This window comes from Aptenodytes patagonicus, chromosome 10 (genome assembly GCF_965638725.1).
Source record: "Aptenodytes patagonicus chromosome 10, bAptPat1.pri.cur, whole genome shotgun sequence".
NCBI classification, from domain to species: Eukaryota; Metazoa; Chordata; class Aves; order Sphenisciformes; family Spheniscidae; genus Aptenodytes; species Aptenodytes patagonicus.
Window position 1 is genome coordinate 16,819,528 of NC_134958.1, and position 18,978 is coordinate 16,838,505.

At 37.1% G+C, this 18,978-nt stretch overlaps 1 protein-coding gene across 2 annotated transcripts in view; it reads right to left on the reverse strand.

Annotated features, from left to right (window-relative positions):
- MYO1E (myosin IE) overlaps positions 1-18,978 on the reverse strand; it is a 98,508-nt gene that overhangs the window by 15,626 nt on the left and 63,904 nt on the right. For both annotated transcript variants that reach the window (XR_012996194.1, XM_076348304.1), the window contains exons 14-22: positions 18,118-18,285; positions 17,272-17,357; positions 16,588-16,669; positions 15,641-15,747; positions 11,590-11,688; positions 7,582-7,726; positions 3,430-3,544; positions 2,554-2,723; positions 1,956-2,101 (exon numbers count right to left, since the gene is read on the reverse strand). Coding sequence is in view for 1 of the 2 variants with exons in the window: in XM_076348304.1 (XP_076204419.1) it covers positions 1,956-2,101; positions 2,554-2,723; positions 3,430-3,544; positions 7,582-7,726; positions 11,590-11,688; positions 15,641-15,747; positions 16,588-16,669; positions 17,272-17,357; positions 18,118-18,285 (1,118 nt within the window). In the remaining variant the exon portion in view is untranslated. The remainder of the gene's footprint in view (positions 1-1,955; positions 2,102-2,553; positions 2,724-3,429; positions 3,545-7,581; positions 7,727-11,589; positions 11,689-15,640; positions 15,748-16,587; positions 16,670-17,271; positions 17,358-18,117; positions 18,286-18,978) is intronic.

The following is an 18,978-nucleotide window of genomic DNA, read 5'->3' on the forward strand; positions in this document are numbered from 1 at the left end:
AGCTCATGAAGAATGTTATTGCAGTTATTTTCTTGCAGTGCAGAGGTTTGAGATTCACTTCAAAATCAGTCAGAAATCAATTATCTTAGAGGTGTAGAAAATTTAAACTACAGGGACAACAAACTGGAGTTTTGAAAACACATGAAAGAATGCAAGTTAGAGCTAACACAATTTTTGCTTTGAGTCTGACATCTGAAAAACTGTTTTGGGGGTTTTTGTTGGTTTTTTTTCCCCCAAAAAAAAATACATAGTAGGTAATACATGTACTAAATAAAGGTTTCACTCTAGTTTTACTAATTGAAGACTGTTAAATATTACGAGTACTAACTCTTGCCACTGAGACAAGATTATCTCAGATCCGAGAGAAGCAGTAACTTTTACAGCCTCTGCACCCAGAGTGTTGTATTACTACTGAGCCACTTCAATACAGAGTTAAGAGATCCCTTGATTAAGACCCATTTTGGACTCAGGCCATACTAACGTAACAGGGAAAAGCCCTCTTGCCCCCATAGGTTTTTTAGGGTTTGGTTTTGGAGGAATACCTGGACAGTTTGATAGCTTGTAATTCTGAATCTACTTTTAGCGTATACAAAACCAGTGTTTTTTACCACAAAATAAAATCAATAAGCTAAGTTCAAAACATTATTAGACATAATGTAACATACATACTTCCTCTGAAGCAAGTACATTTGGTTTTGCATCAGAAGGTTCTGTGGAACTGTTATTTACATGCGAGAGGAGTGTAACAGCTTTCATTAACTTGGCAGGCAGCCATCCTTTTAGCTGACTCAGTGTGACTATGCCTTTGGAATGCTACAGGCCCAGTTCCAGCGTCTGGCTGCAATCTGCTCAAGTCCAAACTTGGAGCACTAAAAAGACAGGTTCCACTCTCATCTTTAACCTAAATCTACTACAGTTATTTTGTTGCAACTTTCATTATAAAGATGTATGATAAATAAACCACAGGTTTTCAAAATGGTACTGTGAGCAGACACATCTTGCAGACCTTTCCCTAATCTTGAAATGGCTGTGAAGAATTCTGCAAAAATGTAAAATCTGCTGATTTTAAGTACTGGGTAATGTCTGTTAGAAGATTTCTGGCTATGCTAATGGGAACGTTTTGTAAGCATATACTTAAAAAAAACTTTGCAGTAGCTATCAATACACAGTACTCAAGTGTAGACTTTTATTTCATTAAAATAGTAATTTATTTCAATATTTAAAGTACACTCGTCGCTCTGGATCAGTATTCTTTTGTATTAAATTACACTCAGCTGCCAGCTCTGATAAACTGCAGTAAGAAATGCAGAGGTATCCAGAGACTTTGTTCACTCATCTTCAAAGGGATGAAATGCTATAGGCAAGAATCCACTGGTCTCGTGGGCAGTTTCTTCCTGTTTTTGCTCACCTAACTGGGTTTCTCAGGTTCTGTGTACACCTCAGATATTTCCTGCAATCTGGGATTGGCTTGACATTCAGTCAGCAGAAATGATGTGAAATCCTTCTAGATTTCAAAAACTAGAAATAAAGGTTTTAGTAGCTCACCAGAGAGAGAACATCCCTTTAGGAAGCAGTGGACATGTACAAGGTGTACTTCTGTAATTAAGAATTATTTCTGGGATACAAGCTTGAGCCAAAACTTACAAGAACCTGCTTATGCATGGTGAATATATGCTTCACAGAATACATTTTGGGACACACACCAGATAGGTGAGACCCAGTGTAAGTGAAACATTTTAACAACTAGTCAGAAAATGTTTGTGTGTTGGCTATAAACACCTATTGCTGTAACACACTTACTAGGGCTGGGAGTGAAAATAAGGCTTCAGAGCTTGCTTTGCTTACAAGATTCAATTAATACAGCTTAAGAAATTCACCCTTCATCAATCAACTTATTTCTCCCCTGTCCTACACAAATTTCTCTGTCAATGGAAAGGTATTTTCAAGGTACTGACCTTAGAGAAACAGAAAGAATTCTCTCCACTTCCATCCTTCGCTTTAAGACTTCCTTCACCTGGCCTTTCTCTGGACCCTGCTTTATCTTTTCACGCCCAATCAGGTATATGCACTTTGGAGTGAGGACAAGATCTCGCTTCACACTCTGAAACACAAAATTGTTTGAAAATACATAGCTATGTGGAGATCAATACACTAATGTTGTGATGCTATTCCAAAGATATATAATGTACTATGATTTGGGGCAATACTGTCTTTGGTTCAAGTGAAAAAAAATACTGATGTGATTAATCACACAACCTCAGAGTCAGATTGCACAGGACAGGAAAGTAGCTTTGTTCCTCGTTTCCTAACTATTGTAGCTTTCTGCCTAGCAAGTCCCATAAAGCCTTCATCCTGGGGTTTGACAATGGCAATGTTCCGATCACAAGGGTGTAACTGCTTCCCTATGTGTCTTTTAGGTCAAAGACACTTTTTTCAGGCTGGTATCCTAGCTGGTACGACACTAACATGGTGGAGTTTCTGTTAAAGGATGGTAAAGGCATCTGTAATTCCCTAGCAGAACTAATCATTAGTGGATATTGCTCTTAAACCTACCTTAAACCGTCTATCGTATTTAGTTACGGTGTCTGCAAAATCAATCTTCTCCCGTTTGCCCACAAACTGGCGTAGCTCTGGATGGTCCTCCATGCCTATGTAATCTCCCACAAAATTCCTGTTAATGCTGTTCCGTCTTCTCTCTTTCTTGTTCAGCAATAGATCTGATGCTTAAATACCAAAAATAAACATTGATTAATAGTATTTAGTAAATTTTCTAAACTCATGATCTGAAAGAGCTGTTTCAAGCAGAACTTTTTGGGAAGAAGTGATAACCAAATTGTTTATAACATGGAAAAAATAGTGAAGCACTGCTACTAATCCTTTAGATAAGGATCCACAAGATTATTAAATCCATTCCTAACGAAATACACTGGTGGCAAGCTCAGCAGTTCTGATGAATCAGGAGCACTTCTTGAACTAAGGAATTTCTCACTCATTGCTGGAAATTAAAGAGTAACTCTTCCAAACCCAAACAATGAATGTTGTTCATTCACATAACCCAGGTCACACATGCAACTAAGCATTACAGTCCTTGGATTGATTTGTATCATCTACAGACCATCTAGGTCCTGTGTAACTGTGGGAAGCTTTTCCTTTTTCAGTTCCCCTGGAACATCCCTGATCTCTGTCCTACTCAGTCTGGCTTTGTTTGAGAGCGAAACACTGGGTAGTCCAAGAAATCCATGCATGCAGAGCAGCCAACCTCATCAGTGGTACCTTAGGGGTCCAACAATTTGCAGTCATTCCTAGACAGTCATCTGCAATGCAATGGTTTGCTCTATAGAGAGGGAGATATTTCCTTCATCTCTTGTGGCATTCTTTCTGTTCCTGGAACCACGTGTGAAATACCTGTCATCAAAAGTTATGACCTACCTTCTTCTCTCATCTGTACATATTTTTTCCTGGCCACATACTTCCTCCATGCCTTCTGGATGGCCCTGGCATACCCATCATACTTCCTCTCTCTCATCTCTTCTAACAAAAATAGCTGTACAAAGAGACAGTAGGGCGGGTCAAACATTTTACATGAAAAGTTCAAGAAAAAGCCGTATTTTACTTTCAACAACTTCCCAGTGCATTTCACTCTAGATCCAAGCTGGTGCCTCTACCACAACTATGGGATCTGAGATCAGAATGTTAAAGTAACCTTTTCTGGAAGAAATCTCTGACACTTGAGTGGTTCTGGCTCTTACCAGTCTACCCATTAATCTTGATACCCAATGATGAACGAAGAGGAATATGGATTCTCCCTGAAATATTCTACTGGTGCAACTCAAGGTTCTCCACTGGGCCTCCATCTTCACATTCTCCAAAATTCATGTTTCTCTTGTCAGAATGTTACCATGTCTATGGGGATCTGTGCAATGTGTAACGTAACGCACCGTATTCACATACAACTTCCTTCCCTGTCTGAATTTCATACTCTTGTGTCCATTGGCTCCATTCTTTCCCAGCAGTGAATTTTGTCAGCTGGCTGTAGGATTTACAACTATGATCTTGTATTTCAGTATGATATAGTAAGATTTTTGAGTCTAAAATATTGTCAGAATTCAAGAGGAAATGCTGATTTATCAAAACAGAAATGGAAGGTGCATCCCATTTTTTGAGAATTTCCCAGGTCCCACTAAAATATATGTACATTTAATGCATTAGAACAACTTCATAATTATTGTAGGATACAGCATATTTCACTATAGCCTTTTACATACTTTAAGTTTAGTTAAATGTTTTCTTGCCTCATCAGAAGCACAAGCATTTGGCTAACAATTACAGTACTAAATCCGTCCACTGACATGACTGTTGCTTACTATTTCCCTCTACTGTGTGTTAAATATTCATAAGGACTTTTCTTCTAGCTTTCAAAAGAGAGAAAATTAGTAAGAACAGGTATTATCAAGAAGCAAACCTGGGCTTCAGGATCCTTTTTTTAATTTGCTGCCCTAAACCATGCAAATCTAGAAAAATACTGTTGTTCATATTGATCTTAAAAAGGAAACCTGATCTAGTGCAGACCATTTCCGCAGAACCTCACTTGCTCTTGTACAGTTATTTATTCAGGTGTTTGATGGAAATGTAAATAATGAAGCCTCCTTTCTGCCACCCATAAAACCTTATTCCACAGTTGGCAACTCTCCATCTACAGCAAACTTATTAAAAAATAAATAAATCTCTTCACAAACACACAAGTGCTAGATAGGGTTTCAACACACAGGCATGAGTGCTCCTCATGCAAAAACTTCCTCAGCTTCAGCAGGGGCATGATCAAGCCCTTGTGCAATTCAGGTTATAGTAAAAATATTGATGTCATCTCTTGTGAACACTCACCATTTATTTCTCTAACAACAGTGCTAATTGCAAAATCTCAATGCAAAATAGTCTATCACCTGCAGCTGAAGGTCACAATTAAAGAAGTTCAATGAAAACATTGAGTTAAAATATGGTTCGTAGGTTATAAAATAAATATACTGCATAAATTCTTTCCTAAAATATATATTATAAAGCCTCCCCTCACACTCCTGAGCAAATCAAGTATTTTTCATCTGATTAACCACAACAGGTGCTCTCTTTGGTGGCAGAAAGAAAAATTTTCATTTACCATCTAAAAGATTTTTTTTCTCAAAAGTAATATAACCCTAGCCAATACTTTAGTAATATAAGATGAGAGATGATTGCTTTTGATACTAAAAGATATAAATCAAGCTTTAGAATATTCAGCTCATAAAAAATTTTTCAACTTGGAATTAAAAAGGCCAAGACTATTTTTAGTAATTGTTTAAAAACTGATTTCATGGCTTTTCAAAAAATAAATTTTTGAAGAAAATGTTGTATACAGTGATTGAAAGCATTAATTTAAATTAAAATCAAAACGCAACCCAAAAAAGTTTTACTATTTCCAGTCAACCTCATGTTGTCTTAACCTGCAGAACTGCCCTTCAGTAAAACTCACAGATACGCCATTAAATGGCATATACATGCAACCAGGACTTGGTATTACAAAAATGCATTAGAATGGGAAGATGCATCCATTGGAAAACAATTTCTTCCTCTTGGAAACAACCTGGTAGCATATGATGTTGGGGTACAGAATATTAACGTTTTGGACACTTCAGAGTGAAGGGGAACTAGATCCATCAATCCTATGTGAGCATTTGCCACTTGGCTATTAAACAGAAGACAGACACCAGCAAATGGTTTCATTTCTTTCTTTGAAAAAAAAACCAGGAATAAGACCCACCCCACTTGTGAAGATATGGCTGCTGAAAATCTGTGCTCTTATAAGGGGCAAACATACCAAGCTTAAGGTATTTCAACAGCCAGGAAAGGAAGATCGTTCCTTATATGATTTATTACATAAAACTGAAAACAAAAATACTTTAAAATTTTGGATTGATTTATCCATAAAGTAGCATAACGTCGAGAAAACAGCCATCACACAAAAATCATTGTGGTTTCTTCCCTTAATTGTTTATCTCCCAAACTGAGACTGTACTTGGTTTGTAACTAACTGCAGTGGATGGCATGGATGCAAAATAATTTCACAGTGAAAACAAGAAAATCAGGTTTCCTACAGCATAAAATAATGAACACAGGACTGGAAGATGTTGCTTAAATTACTAATTTTGGTCCCTTGTAATTACAAGCAACTAAGTTGTCTGTGTTAATTCAAATAAATACTTGACCAGAATGTGTACTCGCCACCACCCTATAATAAACTTGTGGTCATCAGTAAAGGGCTAAAAGTCACAACTGTAATGTCACAAAAAGAGACATCAAAGACATCCACTACTGTTCAAGGCTATCACACCGACTCTGTAGTACAGAACTCCCCAATAATCTTAGGAAATAAGTTCATGGCCTGTGCTACAGAGGAAGGCAGATAAAGCTCACACTTCATAATTGGCTAGCTAAGGTGTTGCTTGCAATGACTAAGTAGGATTATTCCTATACTAGAATTTCCTGCTCTGCCAACGTGCACCTAAGTGCATAATAAACTACATCTTGAATGCTATATGCTTTATTATATAAACACGTCTTTCAGATGGCAGGAACGTAAAGTCCCATTATTCCTGAACAGAGATGATACTATCTTACCCTATTTATGCTAGAAACAACACAATTTCTATTACGACTTGGAGAAGTATTATCTTTTCCCCCGTTAACAGAGATCTTCCCATGTGATTGGGCACAGCAGTGTCATTGCCTGAATTACTGTTGCTTTACAGAGCAAAAAATATGTTTCTGGAAAAGAAATGATAGCAACAGAAGTGTTCTGCTTTAATTTTGACATGTAACTTCAGGTAAAGCGCCAAGAAACCACCTAATGCTCAACTGCAAGGTATGCTATAAAAACTAAGCCCAATTGCTTCTGATAAATAAGGAATACGTGATGGTGAGTAGAGCATAGCTTTTTTCCTTGACAACTTTCCTGAATAGTGATGTAAGAAAACTGTTTTCCAACAGATTTTGTGCAGTTTAGCAGCCACAGGATAAAAACAGCCTTATGATGCCTCCCTAACGTTCTCTTTGAATGGGATTTCCAGTTGCAGTCATTCTGGAACATTGATTTACTCAATGATGCATAACATATCCTTACTATAACTGGGGGCTATTCTACTTTGATCAGTAGTTTTTGTACTGAGAAGAGGACTTATTTTCTTGGGCTAACAATCATAGATATGTTTTCATGCCATGATATTCCTTCATATGACAGATTCTCTGATGGAACGTCACCATGTGCAACCTGACATCAAAGCATCTTCATATCCCACCTCCTCTTCTTGATGCATTTAATGCTCCTTGTATTAGTGTCAAAATCACGCAGGGTCCTTAGGTACTGTGCCTGTTATAAAAGTGCCTAGAATCCCTGTACAGTCTCAAGGCACCTGTGACAGACCTGCCCAGCTTGACTTATGTTCTTATGTCTCTCCCACCTTAGCAGATATCATGCTCAACTTCTGAGTGGGCAGGCCTTTTATTTCAGCAAAAGAGTTTCATATTTAAAGACTCATGTTCTGTCACACTTACAGACTCTGGAGCTTTGATGAAGACTTTGGATTTCCCAAGCTGGTATTGGTCAGGATCCATGTTGACTGACTGAAGCAGGTGGAGAACTCCTTGTTTCTCTTCTCCTTTCCAGGAAGGCCAGGTTGCTTTGGTCAGAATGGCATACCTTAACCACCAAGGAGAAGAGATTAAAACCTGACATCAAACGGCAGCAACAGAATACCACTGACTCTTAGTCAGTATTACCCTGGGGGGAGGGTTGACAATTTCGGCAGGACTTACAGAAGCTTGGAGTGTGGGAAGATGCACAGTATTAAGATGTTACTTGCTTAGCAAGACCAAACAACTGCAATGAGAAGGGCAACAGTGTCCAGGAGTCTCCCATTTCCAGATGCTAAGTTACTATTTGGTAACTGCAGTAGTTAATTACAGAAGGTTCTGCTGTGATCTCCTTAAGTCCAGGGCAAGGTTATTTACTCGCAATGACTTACGGTCCAGATTTAAGTACCTACACCCTTTGGTATTCTAGATTCATTCCCAAGCACTTGGCCAATTTCCCACTGAAGCCTTCTCTGTCTGTCTTATTCTTACAAAGGCCTTTTGTGTTTCTAAGCAAGTGGCCAGCTCATGCTCCTAACCCACCTGTTCAACAGCTGGTCTGCATTTAGCAAGGAGCCATTCTTGGCTTTATCCCAGAAAGCCTTTGGCTTGGCCCCCGGTACAAGAGGGAAGATACAGTGATGTTGGTGCTACCTGGAGGGAACACTGGTAACTGACCACACAAAGGGCTAGGGAATGAGGCAGGGAAGTGCTATAATACCATGCCTTTGATAGGAAGAGGTGAGTAGTCTTTCTGTCTCATGGTATTCTCTTTAAGACTTGAAAATGAAGTGGATGTCAGGTTGCATCTGTCCACTTTTTCAGGCTTAACTTGGGCTTTTGGAACTGCCAGGCTGCAGTTGCAAAGCTGCCTTGTTCCACTGCCCACCAAGGAGCAATGATGAGCTTTAGCTGCCTCAGCATGTCTATGGATAAATAACTTCTCTAGCAGCAGCTACTTAGACTCCTTTGACAATACGCCTGGAGAACAGCTAAATATGTTGTGACAAATTTCTCCCCCAAATCTTTTATGTTCTTTACTCTTGACAATTTTTTTTAATGACTTAAGCATACTTGAGTTATATAAACTAAATCATGCTTATTAGTAAAACTATTCAACTAAAGAAAAAAAGTGATAAAGTATGGAGTTCAGTTTGTTGTAATTCCCAAGTTCTTGTTTCTTAAGAAGATTTAGGCAGCTCCTAATAAAATGTTCTCAAAAATCACACAAGGAATTGTTAGAAAATTCATTAAGGGAATGTTCATTACTCATTCTTGTCATATCTAAAATGTTATCCAGCCAGGAAGCAGAAACAGTGTCATGCAACTTAAATAACAACACAATGCAAAGAAAAATAGCAAAGAGTTAAAAAGGAAGGTATCACAAAAACCAAACACCTCTGAATAGCAAGTATATGAAAAGAGAAAGCTAACATGAATAATTCAGTAGGATTCAAAAAGGTCTAACATCATAACTTGATGTTATCATGTTCAAATCTATTATTAGTTAACAAATGCTCAGGTACTATGCATGATGGTGTAACAAAGTAGCTCTTATACTATCTTAAATATAGAAGTATATTATACATAATCTATGTTTACAGACAATGTGTACACTTATATATTTATGTAATTTATCAGTATTATGGGATAAATAGATGCAACCTAGTAAGAAGTTGTAAGTTAAAGTAAATCCCAGCTTATTTAATTAACAGCCTCTTTTGCAGGTTCATCACGTACCGCCAACAGTATAGTTGTATAGGTGGGTCTAAGCAAGTCTGAATTTAAAGGAGCTGATGTTAATAAAGGCATTTGAAACTGCTACCTTCCACACAACAGCATTTGACACTACATTTCAGCATGTTACAAATTCTTTCCTACATCTTCTGAGCTGTAAAGGAGGGCACAGGGAAAAACATGACTTAAGACCTTTTAATATAAGTAAAGCTCTCGGGTACAAAATAAGAATACATTTGAAATTCTCCCTTTTCATAAACTCAAATTAACTTCATATATTTTACTGATGTGACAAGTCTACAGGGCAGAAGAAACAGATTATTCTGTAACATGCACCAATTAAGCATTTCACCGTTTTATAACAGTTCCAAACTGCTTTTTAGAAATAGCACTTTCTTCTAATGTACTTGTGCATGCTTCCCATTAAACTGGTCATGTCAATATCCACGTATCTAGATTTTTCAAGCTTGTGTAATTTGATCTTACAGAGGATTTCGGCACAAGTACTAAGCGTCTTCTTAAAATGCTTCTGAAACGATTTCAAATCATGACTGCCCCCCCCCAAATTATCTATTATAAATTCACAGTAAACGGTTAGGTCCTATGTATAAATATGGGGGTATGGAGTTCAGCTTTCAGATTGGTTATGCGTTGAAACACATAGGCCTTTTCAGTGACTGTGGCTTTTTGCATGCAAATGTAAATTTTGTACATAAAAGTCTATTCAGTCCAGAAATCTCCACTTATATGGAGCTGCCAAGGAACGCCCAATGAAAACAAATGTACAAGCATGCATTTCCTGTCCATCCCATGCCTCAGCCCACTTTTACTCACACTGACTCAGGGTGTCAGAACAGAGCTTGTTCTGGATGCTAGGGAACTGTGAATGGAAAGGTTGCAGGAAGAGTTTTACTCATAACAAAATGTTAAATTTAACAAGACTAATTTGAAACAAACGGATGAATTCCATAAAAAATGGTTTCACTTGCCTGTGGATCTCTACATATAAAATGAAGTATAGAAATCTATTCACCTTCCAGAAGTGCCATGTAGCTTTCCTTTGTGCAGGCCTCTCGGGCAGATTTCTAGACCTGCACAGCCCTCACAGTCAGTGTTTAACAACCGTGGAGGCTAGATTTAATACACATTATTAATCTGTTATTCTGTCTCAGCAACAGTCTGTGTTAAGTAATGCAACCCGAAGCATATTCATGTTTATATGTCTGGGCTTGAAGATCGTGAAGAAAAAGGGATTTAAAATTGTTCCATAATGAAAATTGAGTCCATACTTTAAGATATTTTAGGTCTGTCTATTACTAGATTATTAGAACATTCTCCGTATTATCATGAAGTATAATAATTGGCTTTATTCTGTGATGTCTGATTAATTATACTCCATTCCTTGCAACAACTGATTGGGTTTTTTGTTTTATATTCTCAAATGTAACACAAAGACTTCCAACAAAAGCTCATTTGTCATGTAACGCCCCAGTTTGGGCATTTATTAGCTGTATGTCTCAATTTTCTAAAAAACAGAAGCTGAATGTTGTATAAATCTTGAAATTGCTCTTATTTAAGAGGATTTCATTAGTAGTGGAGGTAGTTAATCATCTTAACAGCTGGTCCTAAGACACTGAAAAAAGGATTGGTCTTGCAGAGCTCTGACTCGGTTTCATTCAGTGAGCAGCTGCAGTAGTTTGAGTTGTAACCATTCCCAGCTGTTTGAACACCAATGGAAGGATATAATGAGCAATTTAAGCTAAGGTTACTCTTTACACTTGAATGGCAGGCATGTATTTCTTTACCTATCTTCTGTCATTGGGAAAGAAGAGTTGGAGAGCTAGAGCAGTAACATTTTAAACAAAGGCTAGCAGCTAGACACTCAGATTCCAGGCTCTGCAGCTCATAACTCTAAGTTCCCTTAACTCTTTTTAACTTTGAGGAACACTCTCATAGCACTACAAAAAGAACTGAGGTCTTAGGCAAGTTTACAGAAAAATGAAAAGACTTTCAAAGACACAAAGCCAGTCTTTAAGACACTTTCAAATCTCTGTGTAACCTACATCGGGAGCAAGGTAAATGGGGAAAAAGGAAAGCGTAAGTGGGAAATGAGAAGCTTTCAAAACTTGCAACTTCCTGTTCTCATCATGTAAACAACTGTGCTGTAATACTTCAAAATGAGTATTACCCTACCTCTGCAAAAACTTCTTGAAAACCCGCCTGTAGGCATAGCCAGCTCTTCTTACTCGAATATTTTCTTTCAGACCTAAGTATTCCACTTGATGTTTTACCCTGTGGACAAAAACAATGCAAGATTTATAATCCATTTTATTTCAGCATATTTGTGGATTGAGGTATTCTTAAAAGTCCATATCATGTTTAAAGACTATTGACTTCTGAAATTCATGCACAGGTATATGAATCTATTCTTGCACATACTCTTGCACACACCATGCGCACTGCATGGCAGGAAGAATATTCAAGGCAGGTAGACTACATTACTGAAATACATGTAGCACGTTTACCTTAGCATTTTTTCCGAGTTTAACTTCCCATCTCCTAGCTAACTTATGTATAAATTTCTTAACTAATATTATTACCCATAAAAGGCCAAGTAACTATTACCTATACAACTACATAGCTGGTATCCAAGGGAGTGGGAAATTGTGTTCTTTTATTGTAGGTTTCACTTATGTTTTACATAGCTCAAACATCAACAGTAGCACACAGTAGCTCTTCTTTGGTTGTTCTGGAGACAGGACCAAATCTGATGGCTGGAGAAAGCCCCAGATGCCACACTTTCATTACACAAAGAATCAGAAAGAAGAAAGCCAGGCCAGTATATTAACGAAAAGCTAGCATTCCTCCTAATTTTACCATGCTGCAAAGGAAGGATTTGAGGATAGGCACAAGACTGGCTGAAGCAGCATGCCTGGTAAGCTTGTTCATGGCATACTTTAATTACAAACAAAAACTGAGCTGGTACCAGTCCCACAGAAAGTGTTAATGGCTGCGGAGGGACTCTGCTGCACATGTGAACTGAAACATCATTATCCCAACACCATTACAGTTCCCTTATGCAAAACACGTTCATTTAGGTTCTAAGCAGGGAACAAATATGCCCCCGTGAATCTCAAAGAAGAAAAACAGCAAAAGGAAAAAAGCTTCCTTTTGGCACCTTTTCTTCTTTCTGAAGCTCTGGTACATTACTTTATGTTCCTTCTTACACTTCCTGCTAGTCTACTATTTAATGCTTGGAGATTTGATTTGAAGAATTTCAGTTAGCTTCCTTAACAACAATGTATGACACTTGCGGTTTTCCTTTGCATTTCCTTAATTTCCTCGTCTAAGTCATGTGGCTGGAAGAGGCAATGTCAGTTTTTAACTCTGAAATGTGGTGTTCAGGGGCTTCTGTTGCTGTTCTTTTATAGGGCAAATTATAGAAGCTTTAGCTTTCAGTCAGAAATGTAAGTGTTGTTAAGATTTTAGTCCTGCAAGTTTAACAAACAGTATATAAAAGAGCATTTATTTACATATAATCAAAAAAAGTGAGCCTGTAAGGAGCCATTTAATTTTGTTTTGCTTACTATTTCTCTGATTTTACAAAAGATTTTTCAAATCCTGAAAAACCCTTGGTTAATTCAACGTTATTTTCAAATGTTAAATTTCAATATAAAGTGTATTACCCATTGATGTTTTTTTTCCCTTTTTTGGTTGCGACATTCTTTTCACATGACTCATAGTATAAAGAGAAAAAACTTTTGAAATCCCATGCTACAAATGACAAAAGCCCTTCAGTTATTTCTTATTTTTAAAGAACACTTATAAGAGGTATTTTACTAAATGGTAATACTGCTCTTTGAGCTTATAATAAAGAATACTGCACATTTTAATCTTGCTGTGTTCAAGGAATAAAGTATATTTTGTACCAACTCCAAGAATTCTGGTAGAGTAGAAAGTTGGTGGACAAAAATACATTTTCCTGTTTATAGCTTTCCCTCCTGTTCACATCTGGAATAATGCACTGGAGCAACAGTATTACTCCCATTTTCTTACTGTCCTGCCAGTATTAGTGTCCAGCAACAGAGAATTTGAGACATTTTTCTGTTTTTTCTTTTCTTTCTGAGGAAAGGCACACTGAAAATCTCCCTCCAGGCATCAACCTCAAGCAGGTCAGGGTCTGGGAATTCAGCTAATGCAGCAATTTTGAATACAAGTCCAAGTGGCTGTGCCAGGACCTGAACAAAAACACATTTCAAGAACACCCCAATTTTTGGAATAACTAAGGTATTATAAAAGGTTTAGATATTACACAAGGTCTATGTTTTGGTGCTAAATATTCTGGAATTATTCAACAGCAGTACAAAGCTGGAGTGACATGGCCTCTGCAAGCATGAAGACAGGTTTTGTGGAGGTTTTTTTTCCTTTTTCAGTAACATTTTCACCATCTAGCAACTTGCTATTATTAAGCAGATTAGATATACTACTCCCATCACATTGACTACGGCAGCATGTGTATGATACAGCATTATGTGATCACAGAAGAAAACAAAAAACCCCTAAACCAACATTCAGCAAAGTATCATAAACTAAACTCAGTTATGTTCTGCATTTCCCTCAACACAGAACTTTCTCACAGTAAAATCAGGAAGCAACAAAATTAAACTTAAGTTTGAGTTGTCATATGCATATAAATTTCTCTTCCCCAGACATGTCCCTAACTGCTACAGCATATGTATCATGTGAGGTCCTAGTATAATATATGGGAAATCAGAGTTTGAAATGGGAGAGAATGTTAGGATTTTTAAACAGGGATGGTAAAAATACATATTTTTTTATATTTTTTTTTAATAAGAATTACTTCCATTATAAGAACTACTTCCATTTGTGTCTGAGTTTGATAGTATACAATCCTTTGTATTTCACTTGTTATCAGCAGCTGCTGCATTTGCCAAATATCATCCTCATTATGGGAAAACAAGAAGAAATCTTGCCCATTTTTGCTCCAAAAGGGGTTTCCTGAAAGCTGGCCTTTTCTCAGGACTAGGTTTTTGTTTGTTTGTTTCATTGGTTTCCTAGCAACACCTTCCACAATAATAGGCCTGTTTTCCAGTATGTAAATGATTGATTTTAAAAGCCCCTCAACTTATAGTTAAAAGTTTTAGACATACTTTTTCCAGGACCACTTACTTTCCTCCTTTGGTCCCCAGTGTCAGTGGAAAATTAAGTGCTGGATAGCAGGATTTTCAGGGGTGGAAAAGCTAGGGAAAAAGGGTCTACATTTACTGCCAAGACCTAAATGACACTTTCAAATGCAGTCCCAATTGTGGCTTCTGTAAGTGCTCGACATCTGCATGCAATTGTGCTAGTCTGCATGCCAAATGGCAGGAAGTGAATTCTGGTGTGTTGCTGATATGGTCAAGAATGCTTTTTATCAGACTTTGCAAGTTGTTTCACTGTGATAAAAATAACCACTTGCTTTATCAGCACTTTTACCAATACCAAAAGTACTTGGTATATAGTAATAAATGTTATCTATATTAGGACCTCACATAGTATACATACCGTACTGATCACCTACCTCAGTGCAAAAAAGAAGAGTATCTTTTTTCAGATAATAGGAAGATGCTATAAAGCATCATATAGTTAAAGATGCCTTAAAACAGATGCGATAAACCAAACTGATGATTTAGACATCTGTTTAATGTCTACAGAACCACCTGATATGATATTCTAGTGACTTCTCTTTTAACTTTCATCAGCCAGCTCTATAAAGTCAAGAAGTAAAAAAGGAACCTTCTACATTCTTGGCTATAGAGACTTTTTGGTAAGTTTGATACATAAAAGCAGACAGACATCCTGCTGGCTTTTTAGCTACCTAATAGAAGCTGTTTTCAAAGCATAAACCAAAAGTTAGAATTGATGTATAATGCATTTGGTGCGCAAATTCTCCATGGAAAACTGAGTCTTTAATGTACCGATTGTGTTACTGTCATGCAAATGTTGATTATTCATAACCGATATGAGAAAAGCTAAGAACTGCATATACTAACTGCTGATTTAGACCAAGTGACCACAGCTTATCTTCAAGGTTTAGGGGAGGTCATGCCAGATTTAATTTCTGAAGGTTTTAGAGTATCTAGTTCTGTTTGTCTGTAAGGCTGTATGATTACAAATTACGAATTTTTGTGGCTTTTTTTTACTATTAGCACTGTTTCTCATCACATACTCTGTTTATCCATACCTGCTCTCCTCCCAGTCTCGAGACTTCTTTGTTTCATTTGGTTTGATGCAGCGGATGTAATGGGGCGTACACTTCATGAGGGTGCCAACAAGGTCATTTGCTTGTTTCTGTAAAATTGAGGGAAAACAATAGGATCTGAGCTGAACAGGGTGAATTCTGTGAGAGAATTCTAAAAATTATCAACCATCTGCTGATGATTCAGTTGACTGGATCCAGTTGACTTTGGTCTTTCTCCAGAACAACCAAAGTGTCTTGGGATAATAGGCACCTCATGAAAAATTTATCAGTAAATAGAAGGCACCATTAATTCCAGCTATGTGATATATTTAAACTATTATATAAGAGTATGGAGTGACAAGGAATGCATTAGGTGAACTTGACTGTCAGGGTGAAATATGAGGAAAGAGGTTAATAAAATATCGATTTCCAAAGTCTGCAGGTGTGTAATCTAAGTGTATATTTTACAACCAGTCTCCAAAAAGATGCTCGCCTTCTAACACTTGCTGCCTTATTCAACGCACATTACGGTCAGTAGAAAGACTTCTGTTGACTTCAGCGGGCGTTGGATCAGGCCCCACTGCATTTCTGCACTATAAAGAGACCAGTTATCTGTAGTTAATTGTAGGACATAAGTGGCTGAGTGAAGGGGCTCATTCATTATGCACATGCAAGTACTATTATCACTACCATTAATTGCTCATTTGGAAAATTCACTGCTGTAGAATGCAGCTGAACAAAACATTTAATGAATAGTGATGCCGGGCAAAACATGATTCTAACAGCTGAAACAATGCATCACTTTGCAATCAAGATACTCCTGATGTCTATCTTTAAAAATGTCTGGACAGTAAAAAACAGCAAAGACTACCTTTTTTTTTTAATTTAGGTATCCATACACAAACATACACCCGTATATGCACATACTAACATAGCAAAACTAGACATACTTTGATTTTACTGCCTGCAGTGGTAGGACGGCCCTTCTTGTCCACTTGAAGATTTTCAGGAAACAGAGCCTTTATAAAAGGCCTAGGAAAGAATTAATAAAATAGCGTTGGCATAGAAAGACAATTCAATGCAGGATTGTCAAGGAATATGCTGTAAAAGTTGATAATTGAGCAAAGTATAAATAGCTATTTCTATTAAAATAGATTTGGTATAACTCCAGATTAAGATCAGTATTTTCCATGAGCTTCATTCCTCATAGAGATCCCTTGCTATTTTAGTGAGCCTTGGAAGACATGATACCAGACTTCTAGACTCGAAGAAACGCGCACCTCTTAAAAAGTAAGCATCAATTAATTAAAATACATAACAAAAAAAAAAGTTACTTTATATGTTAAAACAGTGCCTGTTCTGAGAGAATGCCAAATCACTGATGGCCTTGTTTGAGGCCAAAACAAATGGCTGTCATTATACCATTTGATTCTGACACTGCAGTACCTTACTTATTCAGATTTGCAGAAAATGAAGGTCAATATAATGCAAGTGATACTGTTCTGCTGCAGTGATGTTTTATTTCCACTTTTATACAAGTGAGTTCACAAGTTGTGAAGTAGAGAAGTCAGGCCCTCTGCATCCATCTGAACTAACACGTTATTCCTAGCTTTAAGCAAGTTTTGCTTACGTACAAATCACTGCTCTGCATGAGTTCAATCAAGTCCATGAAAAGAACATCCCGATTTCTCTCGCAGAATCCATCCATATCATAAGATACCTGGGCCAAGGTGGAAATTGATTGTTTGTGGTAAGTTGAGAACCCAATAATTAAAGAAAATTTAAATTCTGTCCTCATCAATAGCTGTTCTGAACTTTCTGGTTAGTCTGGTATAACTTAAAGATACTACAATGATCACTAAATCCTTGTACATATTAGTTAACTCTTTCACAACAAACATAAAGGAATTTCATCCATATATTTAAATTCAGTGAAAAAGACTGTTACGAAGCCAGTGAATGGAATAGCACAAGTGAATTTAATACTGAATTTTATTGAAGAAAAATTTTTGCATGATAAGGATTTACTGTTATTAACTATAACTGCAGGAAATCATGAATAGTCTGAGAAATATACCCAAAGATAGAACTGTACATTATATTCCCAGTTTTATTGGTATATCATCACCTAAGGATCATTTTTATATCTGAATTCTTTAAATTTACTGCTACTATAACCAACAATTAAGATTATAATTAATAAAAGACTAGGGGCATTTACTTATTACATTTAATATTAAGTTCTGGTTAGCATGTTTGATAGGAGAGATGAGTCTGGGCCTTGCTGCTAAGTAAGGGACATATGTTAGGGCATATTTGTTCTAAACTCCCTACATTGTGAAAAGAGGACACCGTTTCCTGAGATAATCTGGCTATTTAAAATCAAAACAGCCTCTACAGGGCTTCCCCCTTCCTTTCATTACTGTTCTTTTTCTTTATAAATACATTACGCAGAATTCAGTGATGATTTTCCACATTACCTTTCCAGCATAATGATGAATGATAAATCCCTGGTTCCAGCTGTTGAAATGTTCATGAGTCCCAATCTGCATCTGGAGTTTTTGAAGCAGTGTTTGGTCAGCTCCTTCTCCCACTGCATGCATTGTGGCACACACATCATCTAAAATACTCATAATCCCTGGGGGATTCTAATGCATTGGAGAAGAACAACAAAAACAGCAAAAGAAGTGAGGAAAAAAAAATTATTATGCCAATTTTCCCCCCAAACAGAAAATTATCTTTGCTACAAAAACACTAGAGCAAAGTCACAAAAGGAAGAATTCCCCCCCAATCAGTAGAGTTCACAGGAGAGATTAATTTGTCCACAAGCATGCAAATAGTTTAAGGAGAGATGCCACTTCGTGTAATGATAGTGACAGTGGGAAATGATGGGGAAAACAATGATTGCTGTTAAAAAAACCAAAACAAAAACCCCAAAACGCCCGACATTTGTTTTAGTTTTTAATTCCTTCACAAAGCAATCTTCTTTCTCATTCCCCCAAAAAATAAACCCATGTCTGAGGTAAGTATTTAAACTCACATGCTGTAGTTTGACAAACTTAGAGCTAAATATCTAAGATTGTTACAGAAATCCTATCCTCTTTCTAGTTATCCTGATACAGATAGAAGATGGGCAAAATCTGATGTGCATTTAAGCGCAAGTCACTACATTACTTGAAGTACTGTTAAAATTATCTGGCTTACACGAGGACAAAGAACTAGCTGAAAAACAACCTACTTCTGTCCTAAAGGACAACTCAACATTTGTTGTCACCTCAAATCAGAACATAAAGACTTTAAACTGCAGAACATTCTGTGGAACAAAGACACAAAATTTCTTT